This window comes from Vanessa cardui, chromosome 25 (assembly GCF_905220365.1).
Source record: "Vanessa cardui chromosome 25, ilVanCard2.1, whole genome shotgun sequence".
Lineage (NCBI taxonomy): Eukaryota > Metazoa > Arthropoda > Insecta > Lepidoptera > Nymphalidae > Vanessa > Vanessa cardui.
This window is the reverse complement of record NC_061147.1, coordinates 1082465-1106478: the sequence shown is the minus strand read 5'-3', so window position 1 is coordinate 1106478 and position 24014 is coordinate 1082465. Positions and strand designations below refer to the sequence as shown.

At 34.3% G+C, this 24014-nt stretch overlaps 2 protein-coding genes across 2 annotated transcripts; one reads left to right on the top strand and one right to left on the bottom strand.

Annotated features, from left to right (window-relative positions):
• On the top strand, window positions 1–9737 carry LOC124540485 (facilitated trehalose transporter Tret1-like). Its single transcript, XM_047118098.1, has 3 exons — window positions 1–140; window positions 6890–7025; window positions 8269–9737. Exons 1-3 carry the CDS (start codon window positions 93–95, stop codon window positions 9594–9596), a joined length of 1512 nt encoding a protein of 503 aa, XP_046974054.1. The 5' UTR covers window positions 1–92; the 3' UTR covers window positions 9597–9737.
• On the bottom strand, window positions 9729–22353 carry LOC124540484 (facilitated trehalose transporter Tret1-like). The gene is made up of 4 exons (XM_047118097.1): window positions 22223–22353; window positions 20983–21118; window positions 18847–19019; window positions 9729–11018 (listed from the first exon to the last, which is right to left on the bottom strand). Exons 1-4 carry the CDS (start codon window positions 22298–22300, stop codon window positions 9912–9914), a joined length of 1494 nt encoding a protein of 497 aa, XP_046974053.1. The 5' UTR covers window positions 22301–22353; the 3' UTR covers window positions 9729–9911.
• Between the last annotated feature and the right edge of the window lie 1661 nt (window positions 22354–24014).

Below are 24014 nucleotides of genomic sequence, written 5' to 3'. Positions count from 1 at the left end.
TGACACAAACATCATTCAACCATTGCCAAGATATGCTTGAAACACGTATTGTTTTATTTAACGCGATGTTTGTTTAATAGTTTTATTTAATAATGGGTAAACAGGATAAACGTGGGAGCTGTATCTATATTTTGCGACAAGTAAGTTTTTTTTTTTTTAAGTATGTAGTTTTAGTGTTGTGTTAAATGTCAAAGGTTCAAATGATTTAAGTGTATTTTATTTTTTATTAAATAAATTTTAAATAAAAATAGTAAATTTATAAAAATTGAACAAATTTAGTGGATATTTTTATCGATTATAATTTTGAAAACATTTATCTATGTAATTTTGTCTATGTCTTAATTCTGCTTTTTATGCAAAAAGTTTTTACATAATTTTAAAAACAAAAAGAAAATGTTCTTGAAATATTGGACAAAATACAATTGAATCTAGTTTATTTTGTGTTACCTTTTGAAGAATGCGTAATTTCTTTGTGATCTTGAGTCAACAATCACGAATTGACAAAAAGACTCACTGGTTTTATATCTCAAGTTGTCTTCATGTCAGGTTATTTTCGTTTCCGAACTGTTCAATTTGATAATCAATATGAAAGTGTGTTGCTACTAAATCGAATAAGTAATCAAACGAACAAAAATTTATAAACACAGATCGTTTAATATTCAACAAATAAGTCCATACTTATTAAAGTTAGTCGTAGTTCGTAAAATTAATTATAGTCTGTACAGATAGTCAACCTTCCTTTAAAATATTTTTGTGTTTGCCGTAGTTTTTGATGTTATAACTTTCCTCACGCTTTTCTATAATCTGTGGAAGTTATTTTACAGGAATCGCGCGCCATTTTTTTTAACGTCAGATTGCGCTAACACATTTCTCGAAAGGATATGATTTTAATTTTAATTAATACCATTATTTATATTATCTATGATTATTATTATTGAGATGTTTTCTGACGTCATATGCGGCTATTGTGAGGCACGCTCGTTTTTTGTATCTCTCGAAATACCTTTCGTCTTCTACGGTGTCGTGCACATTTCATTTATCTAATAGATAAGTTTTGTGCTCATACATGCTGCGATAAATCTATTTTTATAACATTTTAGGTTATATTTAATCAATTTTTCGCACCATATTTATTGGAAAAGAAGGGTTTACCGATATTGTGTTACCTTTTTAAAAACGTTACAAAATTAAACATACTTACCGTTGAATATGTTCAACCATTTTAGTATAAAGCATTATTTATAGTCTGTCAAGATGGCCCAGTGGTTAGAACGCGTGCAACTTAACCGATGATTGCGGGTTCAAACCCAGGCAAGCACCGCTGATTCATGTGCTTAATTTGTCTTTATAATTCATCTCGTGCTCAGTGGTGAAGGAAAACATCGTGAGGAAACCTGCATGTGACAAATTCTGCCACATGTGTATTCCACCAACCTGCATTGGAACAGCGTGGTGGAATATGTTACAAACCTTCTCCTCAAAGGGAGAGGAGGCCTTTAGCCCAGAAGTGGGAATTTACAGGATGTTGTTGTTGTTAGCATACTTAGATTTGGCAAAGTCCAATGGTTGGGTTAGTTTACATTTTGAATCTTAACTGAATACTTATATCAAATTTATAGCAGGTTTCACATGCACTCTTTCTTGCTCGACGATTACTAACACATGTTTATTCCCCATTCATTGATTTAGCGTAGATATAGGCGACTGTATTTCGTAATATTTGTTGAACTTCAGACTGTATATCGTTAATTGCATTTCATTGGCATAATTTTGTATTATACCTGAATTTCTATGATATATAAACTGCTGAGTTTCTTACAGAGTCTTCATTCGAAACTATAAGTAGTTAGGTAGGATAAGTAGTAGATAGGTAGCTGTTCGTTATATATTGAGAATATCTATGTCACAAGCGAAATAAATACAGGAAGCCGCGACAGGATCCTAATTAGTAATAATTCGCAAAGATTTCCCGTTTCGATACAACTTGCAAATATACGGTGATATTGATTTCGATAAGATTCCCTCAATCTTGACACTGGCATCCTTGTCGTTATCAATTTAGTAACAGAATACATTCAACACTAACGACCTTGTGCGATATGCTAACCTACAATCGATAATATGTAAATAATAATCAACAGAAGTGAGCGTAGAAACTTCTTAAACCGCTATTGAGTGGCATAATTCAGAAGTATATAAAGAAGGGAGGCAATATATATAGAGTTGTATTATTTTTAATTTTATGCCCTTATCAAAATCAAAATAAACTGTATTCAAGTAGCCTTTAACCTGCACTATGATTCGCCATTTTACAATTAAGTGAAGTTACCACCGGTTCGGAAAGTAGATTCTACCGAGAAGAACCGGCAAGAAACTCAGTAGTTACTCTTTTTCAATATTTAAAAAATACAAAGTCATGTTAGTTAATACAATTATTTCAATTAATATATCTTGCTTGGAAGTTAACAGGTATTTACTCCACGCTTTTTTATCATCTATAAAATCTTGTATCGAATACAAATAATAATTTTTACCAATGTATTTTTTACAAACGATTTGAATTTACGAAACGGCAAATTTATAAATGTTACAAATATTTTATTTAAATATTAACATATTCTAAAACATTCTCAGATATGTTATAATGTGTCTGTATGTGGCGTGATGGTTATTAAAATTAAAGATGAAATAAGATGAGATGGTGGCCTGTAAGGATGAAAATAAATTATTTATTAATAAAAATAAATTAATACATCAGCATTATAAAACAAAACAATGCAATTAAAAGTACACGCATCAATGCAGTGTTATACACCACTACAGGTATTTACACACATTAACACTATTGAATAAAAGTAAAAAAGTAATTCAGTCTTAAGCTAATAATAAAAACTTAAACTATTTGATTGTTACTGTGCTAGTAACTTAGATAAAGATGCGGTGTAAGACTTAACTCAAACAACAATTGTAAACCTTTAAAAACAAAAAACAAATGACAATATTTACAATCTTTTACAATGTATTTAAACTCACAATCGATAATTTTGCTTAATTTAATTTATTTTTAAATTTTGACATAAAATCGTATTAAGACTGTATCCGATTGTCTCTTTATTTTTATTAATTCTATAATGTTTTATTTTATCACTTAACTTTTTACAATGTTTACTTATATTATAATTTCCAAGTAATCTTAGAACACATGTAAAAAAAGTAGGCAATTACCCATTTACGTATTATGACTTTTGATTAATGTGTATTTTTGTTGTACTACTTGTTGGTGTTGTCAAATAAGTAAATAAATAAAAATAAGTAATTAAAAATATTACTCACAGCGTATAACAATGATGTTTTAAAGCTTAAGAGATATTGATACTGGTTTTCGATATCAAATCAATTTACAGAATAATAAGTCCTGAGGCATCGAGTAATTTGTAAGAATCGCTAAAATGTTAAATAAGTAATTATTATAAGGGTAATTTTGATAGGAAAATAATTGCTATAGCATAGACTGTAAGAATTAATGAAAGGGAAGTGTTTTACTATAAGGCATCGGTCGCCAACCCGCGGCCCGCGAACATCTTCCTTGCGGCCTTGCGGTTTTGTAAAAAAGTTGACAAATATATTAAACATACAAAAAATAGCGTCTCAAATGCAACCGCAGACATCACACTAAAATTGTGTAAAGTCAGTTTCCTATTTAGGTCGTTTGTAGTTTTTTTCTTTATTTTTCTTTTATTTTTTATGTTCAAACATATAAACATAATGTTAGTATTATGTGTACGAATTAAACTCTGTATCTTTTAACAATTTTCAATAGCATATTTCTTTTATCTATGGAATATGACTAATTAACACTAATTGGGCGTAGGTATATTGGGCTTCTAAGGTTATATCATGACTGCGGCCCGCCTGTACTTTATTTTGCCACCTTGTGGCCCTTGCCTACCAAAAGGTTGCCGGCCGCTGCTATAAGGTATGCCTCTGCGTTCAATTTAAACAAATCTGATACAGACGTAAAAACATCTTAATAAATTAGTTTTAGTAACTTTAAAAATAACGAAATAATCCCAAATTATAAAATACTAGTTTTTCTAAATTTAATTTAAATGAAAATATTTAAAAAAAAAAACTAATTTAAAGCTACATAAATTTATATAATAGGCGTGATAATAATAAAAAATACAGATAAAATATACTTATATATAATAAACAATTATTCACATTCTAATTTAGCACGTAGCACAGATAAAAAATATTCTTTGATCATAAATATCTTAATCCGTGACGTAATATAATTCTGCAGTGTAAATTCGTTTATCCGGTCTTAATGCAGGTCTAATTCTAAAACATTTTAGAGATAAAAAAATATATAATACTATCTATGACGTTTTTATCGTTGATTTGAAATTTTTTTTTTAAATAACACTTTATTATTTGACAAAAATCTACATATTCTGCCGCTAAACACCGATAATAATTAGTAATATTTTATGTTTTAACCGCTGAACCGATTTAAATGAATTTTATAGCACATAGTCAAGTGGTGAAGAATACTTATTAAATAAATATCTTAGGAATATAATGTTGCCCTTACTTCTGAACAATTTATTGTTAGCTAATATATCAATCTACGTGATTTTTAAAAAAAGAATACATTAATGTAAAAATAATTTTATTTTTTTAATTTTAACTTAATAGTTTTTATTTCAATTAGAATCTTAGTAAACTCATAACAAAACGGACGAATGTGAACCATTACTATTGAAACTAAGTTCATAATAATCTTGAGTTAATATTTCGATCTGAAATATTTCAATATTAATTTTAAGATCTAAGCATACATAGGAACAGACAGCTGTAAGCGTTTTAGTTTTATACTATGTAATGATTACTTAAGAATAGATATAAAAAAGATATTAAATAGGCGCATATTACATATATAAAGGCAGGGCCGTATTTAGGGGAGGGCAACCGGGGCAACTGCCCTGGGGCCTCCACATGAGAGGGGGCCACAGTTTTCAGCAAGTTAACAAATACTGAGATATAGTCAAATTATAATAATGTTACTATTTAATATTGTAAAAGTTACCGATACAAATACGAAACAATTCATAGCTTACTGATTGAAATAAAAAAACTAATTAATTCATAATAATATAATTATTAGGGTGTTCACGCTTCTGTTTGTCTAGGGCCCTCACTGCTTTGTGGCCCCGGGGCCTCCACACCTTTAAATCCGACTCTGTATAAAGGCGTAATGTAGATATATGTTATCTATAATAGTTTATTTTTAAAATTCTAATAATTTACTTTTTAATTATGAATTGTTAATCTTATGATCACTTGTGATTAGATTCGTATCGAGCTGTGTCAAGGCCACAGTAGGTGTGCTATTTGCTGATTATTACAACAGTGACGGTTGGGCATTAATAAAATTAGTCGGTAGGTCGACCTCCGTGATCGAGTGGTGTGTACACCGGTTGTACGCTACTCCGAGGCCCCGGGTTCGATTCCCGGCCGAGTCGATGTAGATTATCATTAGTTTTCTATGTTGTCTTGGGTCTGGGTGTTTGTGGTACCGTCGGTACTTCTGACTTTCCATAACACAAGTGCTTTAGATACTTACATTGGGATCAAAGTAATGTATGTGATGTTGTCTTATATTTATTTATTTAATTAGTCTACTTTATATTGAGATCCTAATTAAAGAATATTTTTAGAAACAAACTGTTATTTAGACAGATTTATAGAGATATTCTTTTAGAAAACACTCAATTAACACGATCATAAATTCTCAGGAAGTGAGAATTATCAGATATGCAATACTGGCAGTTTCAAATAATAAAAATATTTTTATTATTTTCGTAGACGTGACATGAAATAAAAAAATAAATATCCCGCTGAGTTTCTTTCGCCGGTTCTTCACAGGTCCAAAGTGTTAAATTCCGAACCGGTGCTATAGTTTTGACTATCAATAGGCAAGTGTAATCACTTCTATATTATATATAAATTTTCTTTACCTTGACTGTAATCAGTTCAAAAATTTTCAAGTGACATGCGCACTGAAAAACCAAAGTTCTTCTTATAAAGTTTTTCTTATAATGGTTTTATTTATCTCGATACTCCTGGCGATTTAAAAATTATAGGCTAGTATTCTTTAGTGTAGTACAATATTTCTACGTACGAATAGGATACTAATGACAGAAGAAATGAAAAATATTAGGGACGGACGAATTAGCTGTTCATAAACGTCCCTCTTCTGGGCAAAAGCTGCCAGTTGTGTTAAAAGAATTTCATATTATATATAGCCTTTTATATAGCCTAAATGTGTATATTTTCTTATTATGGTTTTAAGCCTAACAAATATAATTTTAAAAATAAATTAAGCATATCTTTTACCCTCCGACTTGTTGCAATTGGGCCATCACTAAATATGACTATAAATATTCCCGATGTCGTCGAATGTAATTGTTATAGAAATTTTACTAGGCGAAATGGTTTGGTGCAAACCAGCTTGATAGATACCGTCCACTTATGACATTTTCTACGGCTAAAAAGCCATATGGTACTGTTGTGTTTTAGCTATAAGGTTGAGTAAGCCAGTATGACTACAAAAAGCACAAGGGACATAACATCCTTGTTTCAAAGTTGGTAGGATACTGACGATTTAATATTCTTTATAATGCGATTGTCTATGGGTGGTGATGGCCACTTAATATTACTCACTAAAAATAACCTTCGTTTTTGTCAGTGCAAAAAGGTGGTAACAATTTTGGCCATCTTCTAAAGTTAAAAAGAAATATGACGTTTGTTCAGTTCAAAAAGTTAGTAACTACAAATACATACATGTGCTGGTCTTTAAAAAGAGTGAATTGTGTTTTTCCAGTGTTTCTTAACGGCGAGCGTGGCCATCAATATAATAGCGCACGGCTGCGTCATTGGTTTCTCCGCCATTCTCATCCCAAGTTTGCGGCGCCCTGAATCTCATATCCAGGTCACGACCAGCGAAGAATCATGGATTGGTAAGCTATACTAGCTATACATATACATGTATTGATAATATTATTGCAGCTACTTCGGCTAAGGTTGAGTTTATCCATACAAAGACAAAATACTAGGATATTGGACACCTTATCTGGATTTAAAACAAATCAAATTAAAATAACCTATACGGTACACTAGTAAACATATAGTTTAGTCATGTTTAAGAAAGATGGACAAGAGACGTCCTTATTGCTACAACAGTGATCTCTTCCAGACAATCTTAAGGTAGAGGAAAGAAAGACATAGGAAGAGGTAGGGGTGTAGCAGATATAAACATAATACATAGATAAGTTACTGTGAAATATTATTGGATTTAGTGATATAAATTAATATATTTTTTTAAAATATTTAAACAACATTCATTTATTTCTTTAATGTTGATTTGAATGCTTGTCTCAATTTGCCTATGTGTCTGTGTAATTAGGGCATTTTGCGGAATATAAGATAGAACGTATGCATCTTAACCGATGATTGCGGGTTCAAATCCAGACAAGCACCACTGAATATTCATATGATTAATTTATGATTATAATTCATCTCGTTCTCGGCGGTGAAGGAAAAACGTCGTGAGGAAACCTGCATGTGTCAAATTTCATAGAAGTCCTGCCACATGTGTATTCCACCAACCCGCATTGGAACAGCGTGGCGCAATATGTTTCAAACCTTCTCCACAAAGTGAGAGGAGTTCTTAGCCCAGCAGTGGGAAATTTAGAGGCTGTTGTTGTTGTTACTTTTTTAAATATTAAGTATATGTTTTTTTGTCTAACAACAAACATAGAGGTGAAACATCTTATTTAGCATAATTGGCATTATTTTAACGTTGGAAAAAACGTGGTATATCTTAATGACGCTGTATGTCTTATAGAGAAGTATGGTGTAACCACTTGTCAATTATTCCTTTTCGAAGAATTCACCATATACTAAAAAAAAACCATATTACTCCATATTTAACTTTAAGGGGGATGTGTGTCAAAAGAATTGTAGCAGCTGTTGATACTACGAGTACAATTAATAGAAATAAAATTAAAGAAAACATAAACCGTTTTCTCTAGAGCTTACATAATGTCCTACTATCATATCCTGCTAATATTAGAAATGCGAAAATTAGTGAGAACATACATACATCCAGTATGTATGTCTATAATCTATCATTATATATTTTTTGTCTGTGTTAATCCAACTAATCGATATCCATTAATTAATTATTTTGTTTCATTTCAGCATCCGTAATCGGCTTCGCGTTGATTGCGGGTAACTTCATCATCACGCCCCTCATGGATACCCTGGGAAGAAAACGGTCACATCTCCTCACTATACTACCTGTTTTATCCGGATGGTTTCTGCTCCTCATGGTGAACAGCGTCGCTGGCCTGATCACGGCGAGATTCCTTCAAGGGGTATCGATGGGTATGCTGGGACCTTTGGGGTCAATTATTATTGGTGAAATGACTGACCCTAAAAGCCGAGGAGTATTTTTAACCAGTGTTTCGCTTTCGTTGACGATTGGTGTAATGTTTTCTCACGGTATGGGGACGTACGTTAGTTGGGAACAGAACGCCTTGATATGCTCTTTCATCACTTTCACAAGCCTTTTGCTGATAATATACAACCCTGAGTCCCCATCCTGGTTGATATCCAAGGGTAGAATCAAGGAGGGCGAGGAAGTATTCTTCTGGCTTAGAGGTCGTGGACCTGACCAGGAATCGGAATTCGAGAACATGGTAGCCGCTCAAAGAATGCAGCGTAAGTCCAGCGTGATTGACCAAGACGTCCCATTGAAGGTTAAAGCTAAGAGATTCTTCTCATATTTGAGGTCAACATCAAGAAAGCCAGAATTCTATAAACCTATAATCATTATGTTTTTATTATACACGATGTTCCAATTTGCTGGAATCAATGTGATCAGCTCCTACGCTATGGATATCATTCACAAAGTCGTCGGACCTGATGCGAACGCAAAGTTCTTAATGGTAATGTTGGACATTGAAAGACTAATTTGTAATATAATCGCGGTTTTCTTCATGAAGACATTAAAGAGGAGAACTCTTCTATTTTCTAGTGGTGCAGTTTGTGTGTTTTCGTATATTGGTAAAAGTTTTTACGTTTACGCGAAACAAAATGATATGCTACCTTTCGATAACCAGTGGATACCAATTGCGTTAATCGGTCTGTACATGTGTTCCCTAACCATCGGTATATCGTCAATACCGTTTGCGATATCAGGAGAAATTTTCCCGTTAGAGTACAGGGGTTTGGGCGGCGGGATCAGCGTTTTAGCTTTATCCCTTAATTTCTTCATTGCTGTCAAGAGTTTTCCAGTTTTAAATAATGCTGTAGGACTGCCTATAACGTATTTGATGTACGCTGGGGTTGTTGTGTTATGTCTGTCGATTATATACTTTATGATGCCGGAGACTAAGGACAGGACTCTCCAGGAGATCGAAGACAGCTTCCGAGGGCTGTCAGCGAGGGATATAAAGAGTGCTGAACCACTGAACGGCATAAATAACGGTGAAATGCGCAGATGCAGTTCGCACATACTATATTAATCAAATAAGACTGACGGTGTGCAGTGATTGGAGACTTTACTGTGTAATAAAGATTAATTTATGTTATCGTTCGTTTATTTACCGTAGTAAATATTAATCTCAACATACTTATGTTATATAAATAAAAATCTGTTGCATTTATTGCGTTTTTATTGCATTTTAACATCACGGAAATTTTGTAGTAACGACAATTGATCCATGTTTCAGCGTAATGGGCAATAAATAATAATAATACTCGTCACAAGATAGTCCTCCTAACTACGGGGCCAGCTGCTCACAGCTGGAAGGCGTCTCCTAAATATTCCATTCACCCATTCAACCCTCTTCGACCTTTTCTAATTCTAGAATTCGGTCTTTTTCACTTACTTCCACTGTCTTGTCTTTAATTCCCTTAAAGTGACTTTCGATTTCGTATAAAGTTTTTCCTTTAGTCTCAGGTAGGAGATAAAATAGGAAAGCGCCACAAATGGCTATACTAACACCATACACGCAAAATGTTCCTTTAACTCCAATCTGTCTGAACGACGTGGGTGCAGTTTTTACCACCACGAAAAACATAATAGAAAGGAACATTCCGGAAATTCCGCTTCCAAGTGATCTGTATGCCAGGGGAAATATTTCTCCAGCGATTGCCCAAGGTATGGGCAGTATGCCCAATGTTTTTCCAAATATATAAAACAGGGTGGGTACTACCGGCGTCCATTTATATTCGTCAGCTATATATCCAAAATCTCTCAAATATAACAAAAGAGAAGTCAATAATAATGAAGCAACGCTTATGTAAATTCCTAAGAAAAGCACAGTGCGTCGATTGAGCTTATTCACGACAATACACGCCAACACCGCCGTAGCGAATCTCACAACATCGACCATCAGCATGCTCGTGTAAGATTCAATGGTACCATCTGTCACTTCCGCCATCATTGGCACCGTATACGACGGTACCACGGTCATTCCAGATATCTGGAAGAGTACGAACATGAACATCATGATAACAGTTGGCTTGTAAAATTCCGGCTTCATAATTATTTCCGAATACATTTTGAACTTTGATACTTTTGGTGTTTGAATATCGTTATGTTTTTGGCTGTTCAAGAGAACTTCTAATTCCTTCTCAGCATCGTCATCTTGGCCTCTCAACCACCGAAATGATTTACGGCATTCACTGAACCTGCCTTTGGTCGCGAGGAATGGTGGCGTTTCAGGTGATAACGAGATTAGGACGAGAGATATGGCATAGAAAGAACCACACGCCAGCGCTGCTGATCTCCAATAGAGAATGGTGCCGAAGATGTGAGCGACCAGCATGCCGGTTGCGAATGAAAACGCGATTGTTGCGAGGAAGGCTCCTCTGTGCTTCGGGGCAGAGTACTCAGCGATGGAAACAGGTGCGGCGGCTGCTTGGATGCCCATGCCGAAACCCTGTAATTAGTAACACTGAATTAAACGCTTACAAAATACAACACTTTTAGGAAGTTCAATGATTAGTAGTTTTGTCTCATTTATGAAAAACGGAACTTAGGACGAGCATATGGGCCACCTGATGGTAAGTGGCCACTATTACCCATAAACTATGACGTTGTAAGAAATATTAACTATTCCTTAAATCGTCAATGCGCCACTAACCTTGGAAACTAAAATATTATGTCCCTTGTGCCTGTAGTTACACTGGCTCACTCACCCTTCAAACCGGAACACAAAAATACTGAATACTGTTTGGCGGTAGAATAACTGATGAGTGGGTGGTACCTACCCAGACGGGCTTGCACAAAGCCCTACCACCAAGTATAATTCTATTAACCACATGTATTTTCAAATCTAAATATCTACTGCACTAATTATGATGGCGTGAAATGGTGACAAGGATGCTAGCAAAATTTTTAAGTTCAATCGCAAACGAACCGGCCCCAGTGTTGATTAATGTATTGCGCAAGAATTATAATATGTTGGCCATCGACAAAGATTTGATATTTAAATATGTATATGTTAGTTGGCTATAAATAACACGATAATGATCTGATAGAGTTTTTGGTCGTTTTAAAACTGGCAGAAATCGTCAACGAGAATAAAGTGTTAAACCCCCTCAGTGGGTTCTTTTGCTTTCTTTTATGTAATACATTTTTTTTAATATATATTTTTTTATTTAATTAGTCTCAAACTTTTATATTTAAAATACTATCAAATCAAATCAATTTTATTCAAGTAAACTTCACAAGTGCCGAGATGGCCGCGTGGTTAGAACGCGTGCATCTTAATCGATGATTTCGGGTTCAAAATCCAGGCAAGCACCACTATATATATATATGAAATTAGACACATGCAGGTTTCCTCACGATGTTTTCCTTCACCGCCGAGCACGAGATGAATTATAAATACAAATTATATCTCGTGCTCGGTAAAACATCGTGAGGAAACTTGCATGTGTCTAATTTCATCGAAATTCTGCCACATGTGCATTCCACTAACCCGCATTGGAACAGCGTGGTGGAATATGTTCCGAACCCTATCATTAATGGGAGAGGAGGCCTTAGCCCAGCAGTGGGTAATTTACAGGCTGTTACTTTACTTTTTTTTTAATAAACATCACAATGAAGCGTTTTTGAATCGTCAACAATTAAATACTACCACCGTTTCGGAAAGCAGCTTCTAGCGAGAAGAAACGGCAAGAAACTACTAAGCCAGATAGATAGCGAAAGCAATTTCATTCGAGGCAAGTACTACAATCCCTTTTGCTTTTTTCATAAGGGTTCTTTTCTCCAAAAAACTAGAGCCGATTTATTCGAATATAACCTATTTCAAAAGCAGGAGGAATAATCTATACATATAATAAAATTGGAGTGTCTGTTTGTAATATTAAAATAGCCCTTTTTTACTCAATGCATATGTATTTCGACGCGGTACATAAACCAAAATAACATTTTTACAATTTTTGTCGGTCTGTCTGTTTGTTCCGGCTAATCTCTGAAACGGCTGTACCGATTTTGAAGGGACTTTCACTGGCAGATAACTGATATAATAGGGAGTAACTTAGGCTACAACATTTTTTTTTTTGTTATTTTCAAAGGCGTACAAATTCGCGTTCACAGCAAGTAGCAAATAAATTATTTTAAATTTAATTGACAAATGATTTTATCGATAAAATATTTAAATTTACTTAAATATAAGTAGTGCTGGGAATAAATTGACTAAAAAAATAAACTGAAACTTAGAACTGTCATATTACTTGCAGTGCATATAGGAGCTAATACCCAAACGTGTCCAAGAATAGAAGTTAATCTCTGGAATGGCTGGACCGATTTTGACGTGACTTTCACTGGCAGATAACTGATATAATAAGGGGATACTTAAGCTACAACATTTTTTTTTTGTTTTTTTCAAAGGCGTACAAATTCGCGTTCACAGCTAGTAGCAAATAAATTATTTTAAATTTAATTGACAAAAGATTTTATCGATAAAATATTTAAATTTACTTTAATAATAGTAGTGCAGTGGAATAAATTGACTAAAAAAATACACTGAAACTTAGAATGGTCATGTTACTTGCAGTGCATATAGGAGCTAATACCCAAACGTGTCCAAGAATAAAATTATAAATTAATTTATAAAGCGGGGATGCCCAGCTGTGTCATAAACAGTCTATACAACATAATATTAGATACTAGCCCCGGCTTCGCACGGGTGCAATACCGATATATACTAAATGACGAACTCTTGGTCGAGTAGTGTGTACACCGGTTTTCATGGGTACCCTCTCCGAGGTCCCGGTTTCGATTCCCGGCCGAATCGATGTAGAAAAATTCATAAGTTTTCGTTACTTTTGATTTTCTATAACACAAGTGCTACTTATATTGGGATCAGAGTAATGTATGTAATGTAGTACATTACATATTTATATTTATTATTATATCTATGTATTACTTATATACAAAATGCTTCAAAATCCGTTGCGTAATTTTAAAGATCTAAACATACATAGGCACAGACAGCGGTAAGCGACTTTATACTATGTAATGATACATGATATGATTTACAATAATACTGATGAAATATTCGCCAGTATTATTAATTTGAGAAGAGATAATGAACGAGCATATGTTGCATATGTCAAGGCTAAATACTGCTTTATTAATTAGAAATATGACTCATTACCATAATTTCTTTTAAAAACTAATTATTAAATATATTTTTGATGTCGTCTTTTTAGGATAGTCAGATACCTACCCAGGTAGAAGAGACATAACACCTTAGCTGCTAATATCTATGGGCTAAGGCCTTACTTGACCTTTACTTGACCTTCATAGAAAATTTCCTTATTAAAATTTCAAGGTCATTGTGTGCAATATTTCTATATGTCATGTTGGAATTATTACTAATAGCTTTGCTCTAGCAAAATGTTCTTTATTTATATATTGTTGAACGAAAATGAAGTGACGTCACCGGACATACGACGAAACGGCGGGCGACGGCCATATTGGTTGGGAGAGAGGTTAAAAAGATTGATTTCAGTTGCATGTTTAAAATATTGTTTTATGTTCTTGTTATTTTTATTAAATATAATTGTGTTTGTTTGTGAATAGTATTTTTGTGAATAGTAGATAATAATATCTTATTCTATAATACACTTAACTAATTATACCTATTTTAATTTAACTTGCAATTATTTACAATTAATTTTAAAAATTATTCATGTTGACACTGATTTGATGCGACCATTGGTCGAGACTCGAGACGAAGTTTTTTATTTGTCTTAATTCCACTTATTAGAATACTAACAATCAAATCTTGCTTCGCACGGGTGCATTGCTGATACTAAATGTACTACAGAATTTGTTTATTTACGATATCACATTAGAAACTTCTAAAATTATCAGTGTTTCTTTACTATATTGTCCATTTATATACAAAAAGCTTCCTCTCGAATCACTATCTGTTAAAAAAAAGCGTATCAAAATCCGTTGCGTAATTTTAAAGATCTAAGCATACATGACAGACAGCTAAGCGACTTTTTTATACTGTGTAATGATAATACGGGTCACATTTAAGATTAACATTTACTTCCTTCCATGAAAGAGAAAGAAGATTTGACGTACAGAGTGACAGAAAGAGAGCTGTATATTTTATTAGTTTCACTTCTGTAATATATAATGTTACGTATAGCTATACGAATATTTTTTATACGAACGATTCGATTAATATATATTTCAGTAAAAATATGATTCGATACCTCACTGTAAATTTATTTATTTATTTGAAACACCATCGGCATATTCACAAAAACACTTATGTAATAAAAGTACACGGACCAGTGCAGTGTGTACACCACTAATGGCATTTACAGCACTGTTGAATTAAATAAAAAGTAATACACTTAACCATAGACAAATACGGTTTAAGCCCATAATCAAAATCAAAATCAAAATAAACTTTATTCAAGTGGGCTTTTACAAGCACTTTTGAATCGTCATTTAACAATTAAGTGAGGCTACCACGGGTTCGGAAAATAAATTCTACCGAGAAGAACCGGCAAGAAACTCAGTAGTTACTCTTTTTCAACATTTAAAAAAATACAGTCATGTTAGTTAATACAATTATTTAAATTAATATATCTTACCTGGAAGTCAACAGGTATTAATTCCACGCCTTTTTATTATCTACAAAATCTTGTATCGAATAATACGTCTTTTTTACCAATGTATTTTTTATAAACGATTTGAATTTACGAGACGGCAAAGTTAAACATACAAATACAATAAACGCAATACAAACAAAATAAATAATTATAAAAATAAAAGTATAATAACAACATAGTAATGTTACTCACAGTGTATCATAACGATTTCTTAAGACTAAATAAATTTTGGTATTGGATGTCTATGTCAAATCTGTTTATAGAAATGTAATTTCTAAGTAGAGTTATAAGTAATAACAGTTGATATCCGTAGTTTTTTATTAAAATCTTTTATTTAACTTGCAATGTTCGAATGTATGTACTAGTGGAATCTTGCTATTCAATTTTGATGCAGATATCTTTAACCGATTTGGCTGAAATTTTGTATACCTACACGTTGTGTTTGGATGACAATACACGATAAGATGCTTGGCGTCATTATAAGTCCTTCGAGATGGCAGAATTATTATTGCTAATCGCATCAGAACACTCAGGCTTAAATATTTAAACATGATAAGCTGTAGACGATCGATCCATTTTAAAAATGATTTCATTAATATTATAAATATATCTGTTAGTTTGTATGTTGTAACTAAATCTTGTTCCATGGAATACGTGAATTATAATTTGTATTAGAATAGGTCTACAGCCTCGGAATTTCTGACTGATAGATTTGGTTTTATTCCCAATCTCTGGGAGCTGAGATGGCCCAGTGGTTACAAAGCGTTCATCTTAACCAACGATTACGGGTTTAAGGCCAGGCAAGCACCATTGAATATTCATGTACTTAATTTGTATTTATAATTAAATTCGTGCTCATCGGTGAAGAAAAAACATCGTGAGGTAACCTGCATGTGTCTAATTTCATCGAAATTCTGCCACATGTGTATTCCACCAACCCGCATCGGAACAGCGTGGGGGAATATGTTCCAAACCTTCTCCTCAAAGGGAGAGGAGGCCTTAGCCCAGCAGTGGGAAATTTACAGGCTGTTGTTGCTGTTGTTGTTGATAATCTCTGATTACAGATTCTTTCCATCAATCTGTGTTTTCAATTGCCGGACAACTCGAGACGTTAATTTATTTGTTGATTTATTTTATGTTCTATTTTTAAATTGACACAATATACTTTATACTTTGTACTGTCCGCCATTGTAGGCAACACGCGATTAATTTTAACAACCTATTTGTAATTGGGAACGCGATCACGAATAATTTATACGAGTCATTGGTGTCAATTGATATTCCCGTCCGTGTAAATACATCAATCGCTTTGTTGTTTTTGTTGTTACATAACTTAACAAAATGACCCAGTGGCTAGAACGCGTGCATCTTAGCTGGTGATTGTGGGTTCAAACCCAGGCAACCACCACTGATTATTCATGTCCTTAATTTGCGTGGACCGAGGTGTCATAACGCGTCGTATAGTACGACACAAATTTGATGTAGCTTCGGAAAATGCAATGAAATGAAAATAAAACCGATTACTGCCGATTTAAACAATCAATAGAAATAACTCCCTATCGCGCCATTCGACGCTATTCCTCGCTATAGATTCTCGCGTCAGAGAAAGCAAGTGCATATAAATCGACGTGTTAAATTGACGAATATATTAGGTCATATGATATTACATTATACGTGAGACACATACGGCTTGCCTTGCCTTGCTCGTATTGCGTTGCGGTGCGGTTAAGAAAAACATACTTTTCTCTGTCGTGCGGACGCCGTAACGTCTATTTGATACAATATAGGAAAGAGATAAATATATTTATATGATGCCTATTGAAGACAGAACGCTATGGTGTACCTAATAATAAGCGGTCTCTAACCATGGAGCACTCTCTCTCTCTCTCTCTCTCTTCTGTGCATTTATTATTCCCATGTGACGGTGGGGTCTGCCTTCCTAATCTTTGGCTTCCACTTATCTCTATGTGACGTATCGTTTTCAGTAACATTGCAGGAACTAAGATCTTTTCTGACCACATCTGTCCATCTGCACACATCGAGTTTTAGTTTTTTAAGCGTTACAGGGTCTAATAAACCCCGTACTAGTATTATGACGACCTCCGTGGTCGAGTGGTGTACACAGGTATTGATGGGTACGCCACTCCGTGGTCCCGGGTTCGATTCCCGGCCAAGTCGATGTAGATTATCGTTAGTTGTCTATGTTGTCTTGGATTTGCGTGTTTATGGTACCTTCGTTACTTCTGATTTCATTCCATAACACGAGTGCTTTAGCTACTTACATTGGGATCAGAGTAATGTTTTTTTTTTTGGAGGCTCACCTGATGGAAAGTGACTACCACCGCCCATGGACATCTGCAACACCAGAAGACTTGCAGGTGCGTTGCCGGCCTTTGAGAAAGGAGTACGCTCTTTTCTTGAAGGTTCCCATGTCGTATCGGTTCGGAAAAACCGCCGGCGAAAGCATGTAGGTATGTAGCATGTATGTGATGTTGTCTCATATTTATTTATTTATTATGATGAAATGATGCCTCAGTTAACGTGTTAAATTATTTAATCATTTGACAATAGTATACCAGTCTCCATACACGGTAAAAGGAAGGAGTTATGTAAATACATTGTCTTCCATACGAGTAACGCATAGCACTATATAGTTCTTGGTTTATATATCTTCATTTATATCATAGCACGATTCCACTTAGTTCAAAGTTGGTATTACATCTTCACCGATACTAACATACATATATAATTGTATTTAACTAATATAACTTTGTTTTTATAATTTTTTAAAAAGAGTAACTACTGAGTTCTTGCCTGTTCTTGATAGAATCTGCATTTACCGGTGGTAGCTTAACTTAATATAGATCGTTAAATGACGATACAAAAATACGTGTAAAAAGTCTGCTTGAAGAAAGTATATTTTGATTTTTGTTTCAAAACATTATTGTTCCACGAATTTATAATGTAAGTTGAAGATTATTCAAGAACTCGACCAATGAAATCATATCGTTCAAGGTCAAATTTAATCTTAGACTTATTATCATAATAAGTTGGAGTTAGTTGATTACAATTTACTTGGTGGTAGGGCTTAGTGCAAGCCCGTCTGGGTACCACTCATTCATTAGAAATTCTACTGCCAAACAGTACTTGGTATTATTTTGTTCCGGTTTGAAGGATGAGTGAGCCAGTGGAATTTAAGACACAGGAGACATAACTTGGTTCCCAAGGTTGGTGGCGCATTGGCGATGAAAAGAATGGTTATTGTTTCTTACAGCGCCATTGTCTTTGTGCCGTAGTGACCACTTACCATCAGGTTACCCATATGCTCGTCCGCCAATCAAAAGCCAATAAAATTAAAAACAATACATACTAATATTATAAATGCGAAACTAACTCTGTCTGCCTGACTCGCTCTCACGCCAAAACTATAGGAGCGATTCAAATGAAAATTGGTACACAAATAGTCTAAAGCCTGAGAAATATCATAGGCTACTTTTTTGGAAAGAAAGGATTAAGACGTCTTTGTATACTAATATACCAATCATCAACGTAATATTTTACGCGAGCAAAGCCATAGATAACAGCTAGTTATAATAAAAATACGTCAGTTATATTCTTTACCTGCAAGGACCTGCTCATCAGGAGTGCTGTGGGACCCTTGGCGGCAACCAGCAAGGCCCATCCAGCGAGGGCGGGAAGAGTGCTCAGCTGGTTAGTAAGACGACGTCCCAACTTCTGCAGGCAGAACGGTGCCACGATGATGCCGGCGATGAGAGCTAGGCCTAGGATTGACGCTGAAATGGCACAATAATAAGCTATTTAATTTGTACTTATATTGTTTTGTTCATGCTCGTCTGTGTAGAGACCACCCACTTATACAAAACTAAAATAGAAATAAGAATATTCTCTAATTAAGTCGGTTCATAAAATTGATTCGCTGTGTCAAATTAAACGACGATAGCGGGTTAAAACCCAGGCAAGCACCACTGAATATTCGTGTGCTTAATTTATGTTTATAATTCATCTCGTGCTCGCCGGTGAAGGCAAACATTATGAGGAAACCTGCATGTGTCTACTTTCATAGAAATTCTGTTGCATGTGTATTCTACCAACCCGAAATGGAACAGCGTGGTGGAATATGTTCCAAACTTTCGGGGCCACTAGCCTTGGGTGGAGATAACAAATTAGGTTGAGGTAACCAACATTTTCGTGTATGTGTATATATTTAAAAAAAAACATTTACTAGCGACCCGCCCCGGCAATGCTGGTACTACTAAATATACTACAGAATTTGTTTATTCATCATATTAAAAACTTCTTAAATGATCAAGGCTCTCTATTATATTGTGCATGTATAATACACATAAACCTTTCCCTTGAATCAATCTTTCTATTGAAAAATTCACATCAAAATCCGTTGTTTAAATTTAAATATTTAAGCATAAAAAAAGTCAGACATTGGTGAGGGGCTTTGTTTTACACCATGTTTTTTTTTTATAGGTTGGCGGACGAGCATATGGGTCACCTGATAGTAAGTGGTCACCATTACCCATAGACACTGTTAGAAATAATAACTATTCCTTAAATCGTCAATGCGCCACTAACCCTGGGAACTAAGATATGTCCCTTGTGCCTGTAGTTACACTGGCTCACACACCCTTCAGACCGGAACACAACAATACTGAGTACTGTTGTTTGGCGGTAGAATAACTGATGAGTGGGTGGCACCAATGGTGTTGGTATATAATGATTATGATCCGAAAGCGGGTTAATATTTTGTTATAGCCCTTTTAAATAGCGCTTCAGCTAGTACGAAATTGATAAAGTATATTTCGACTTTAATTAAAAGTAATACACGAACGAAACACAGCGAAATATATAATTCCGAGTCATTAAATAGTATCTCGCTGTGATTACAAGCAATTTCAATCATTACGACGTACGTGTAACATAATAGGAGTTCTTTGAAGATAAATCGGCATCTTTCGTGATTCGAATCATGATCGTAATTATGCTGATCACGTTGATTCAAATATACAAATATATTGTCTTGTTGGTAGCTTGTTATCCTGAAGTATTGGGCTCAGCTGAGCGATTCATGTCTCACAAGTAAAGTGGCAGCCGTTTTCAATGGCAAGCTATTTCGATACGTGTATCCCATAAATATCATAATCATTGATGTCACTGTCACATATGAAATTTTGTCGCTTCACTATTATTTTCTGGAGTAGGGTTAAGGTGGTAAGGATGGTAAGTTTCCCTTATTACATCAGCTATCTGCAGTCGTTCCAAATATTAGCCCGAACAAATAGAAAGACAGACAAATATTGGAAAAATATCTTAGTTTGGAGATTTAGAGTCGAGATGGCCCAGTGGTTAGAACGCGTGCATCTTAACCGATAATAGCGGGTTCAAACCCAGGCAAGCACCGCTGTTTCATGTGCTTAATTTGTCTTTATAATTCATCTCGTGCTCAGCGTTGAAGGAAAACATCGTGAGGAAACCTGCATGTGACAAATTTCGTAGAAATTGTGCTACATGTGCATTCCACCAACCCGCATTGGAACAGCCTGGTGGAATATGTTCTAAACCTTCTCCTCAAAGGGAGAGGAGGCCTTTGGGTCAGCAGTGAGAATTTACAGGCTGTTGTTGTCATCTTAGTTAGTTATATGTACCGTGTATACATACCTATGCATTTAGTATAATCATATGTATAAATATATACTTATTATTTGTCATATTGATGATTAGTCTTACCAATCCATGACTCATGCTCTGGAGTCAGATGTACAGCTGAGTCAGGTTGGCGTAACTGTTGCAACAGGACTCCAGGGTACGCGATATTGGCGCCAGTACCGATCATGTACAACACGACGCCGCTGACCGCTAACAGCTGATGAAGAAATAACCCTTGGAAATTATTATCATGCGCAGCAATGACCACACTTCTTTGATAGAAAACTTCCCTAATGATTTACATATATATGTCAAAAAGTTTAATTAGGTATTATTTATTTTTTTTACTATATTCGCTGACAGCCTTTTGTATGACATAGAACAAATGATAGCGAAAATAGGGATATTTGAAAATATATCGAGAGAAAGATATAACGAATGTGAACGACTAGACTTATATTTTGAATATCATATCTGATAACGAGTTGATGCCTCCTCGTTATATATAATACTATTTAGAGTAATTTTGTTTTGTAATAAGTCACATATTAGAGACAATATAATCCCATACCAAAAGTTTAAGAAATTTTTGGATTAAATGGGTAATTAAAATTTTTTTTTCTTTGCGTTTCTAAACCGATCATGTGATTATTATAAAACTCTGGTGTGGTTTTGCGTTCAAGTATAAATACACAAAACTTGCTCATTTTGGTCTTAGGTCCCTAGATTCATATTCATTCTTCAATATAAATGTTTTAATCAGACAATTATTCTTAGCGTGAGACGTTGACAAATTACTAAATAAATAACAGGAATTTTAGTTTCTTAAATTAAATATTTAATTAAAATGCCTTGCATCTCTGGACCATTCATCCGATTATGATAAAACTTTGGTTCTTTCTGTTTGAGTTCTACAAGATTCTTTTGATTCTTACAAGTTTTTTTTAGTGTGTTTATCCTTCAATATAATTGTTTTAATCAGACCCTTATTATAAGCGTTAACGTTGACTAGTTACTAATTTTTTTTTATGGTATAGGTTGGCGGACGAGCATATGGACCACCTGATGGTAAGTGGTCACCATCGCCCATAGACAATGACGCTGTAAGAAATATTAACTATTCCTTACATCGTCAATGTGCCACCAACCTTGGGAACTAAGATGTTATGTCCCTTGTGTAGTACACTGGCTCACTCACCCTTCAGACCGGAACACAACAATACTGAGTACTGTTATTTGGCGGTAGTGTGTGGTACCTACCCAGACGGGCTTGCACAAAGCCCTACCACCAACAAAATAATATATCGAAATAATATAAGACCTGTCTCAAAAATGGCGAAACCCGTTGTTTCGTAAACACCGCGCCATCCGTCATTGCAACCTCGTATTTCTCTGACATTTTATCTCGGTTGTGTTCTGCATGTCACGTCGTCGATGTTGGTGAAATATCTGAAAAGATAATATACAATTAATAAAATGCAGGAAGTATCTAATAAGGGACTAGTTTCCGTCGGTGGTTTTTCTGTAGTCATCACTAGCGCTAGAAAAACCTATTTTGGATTAAGAACAAGATATAGTTTTAAACATATATATTGCAAAAATCTTAGACACTGAGAACCAAATAATCATTCCATCAAACCAAACATCGACTTCAATTAGTGGCCAATATTAATTATAAGCAAAGTACGATGTTGATACAGTTTTGACTTGGTGAATGACTTTTTATAAATGCTCTTGAACACCTTCTTGTATTATTATATTTGGTTTCAAGGCTTGCTTTAATCTTTAAATTTACAAAATGGCAAATATTTGAGGATGTACAAACATGAATTTACTCCGGTAATAATGCAAAGTTGTATTACGTTAGGGTCGTCTTTCACTGATCAGAGGCCCTGGGCATATTAGGATAATGGGTTCCCTATGACTTCATAAACAAGGTTATAGATTAATTTTTATTAACGATTTCATATTTATATTATACTTATTTGAACTGAGGAGGCAATATCAATCGCGGAACCCAATGGGAAAGAGGGGAATGTTTTCAAACTATAGTTAAAGAGTGTTGCCTATACGATTCTATAATTAATAATTTTGTGCAGGCCTACGATAGACCTAATCGAAACCTATCCACGGTTGTAGATGGTTAAGAAATAATAGTTTTTAGTCAACAAAATTCGTACAATCGAAATATTTGGATACTAAATCCATAATATTCAATGATAAGACAGGTCAACGGGCGGCCATGCTTGACGTTTACGGTTGCGTTCAGAAAACATGTTCCAAATAATAATTTCGTGCAGGAGTACGATAGATTCAAGGGAAAGTTATCCACTATAAATTATAGAATATAGTTCTATTTATTTTACGTGAGCAAAACAGAGCAAACAGTGAGTTTTTCATCTAGTTTTAAACATTAGGATGATGTAATTACGCCTTTTTTATAACAAGCAGCATCACATCTGTCGATTGTACTGTTCGTACATTCCTCGCATAGCGAACTGTGGGTTTTATTTTGCTCTTGTCATTGTAAACATGTTTATAAGTAGCTAGTTGTTGCTCGCGACTTCCCTCGTGTTTTAAAGGCTGGTCGTGCAGTTGTTAGGCATAAAAACGCCCTAGTCTATGTCTGTGAAAAATAAATTTCATCAAATTTCGTTCACGATACAAATAAACTGGATTCTTCCGCAATAAAGGACCACAGCCAAAGTTCATTTCTGGTCAGTCACCTTGAGTATCTTTTAAAGGTTCGAAGTTCTGTACACTTCGTACTTTATTTAAGTCTTATAGATTGATTTTATTTATTTATAATAACCCGACAAAAGAAATACCTAAGTTCATAAATAATCATTGCCATTGAGAAATATTTACACATATATTTTTACTTTTATGTATATTTACTTTTATATTATTAATTTGTGATTAAATTAAAACAATGCAGATTATAAAAATAGGTGTGGAAAGGGTTTGGTCAAAATTTTAATGCCGTCCGTCTTAATTGCTTGGTACCTGGTTCTTACCTCTAATTTCTTGCAGGTAGAAATATAATACTATTTTATTATTTTCATTGTAACTGTTATTGATGACAATAAATAATACGAGAGTATACTCTCTTT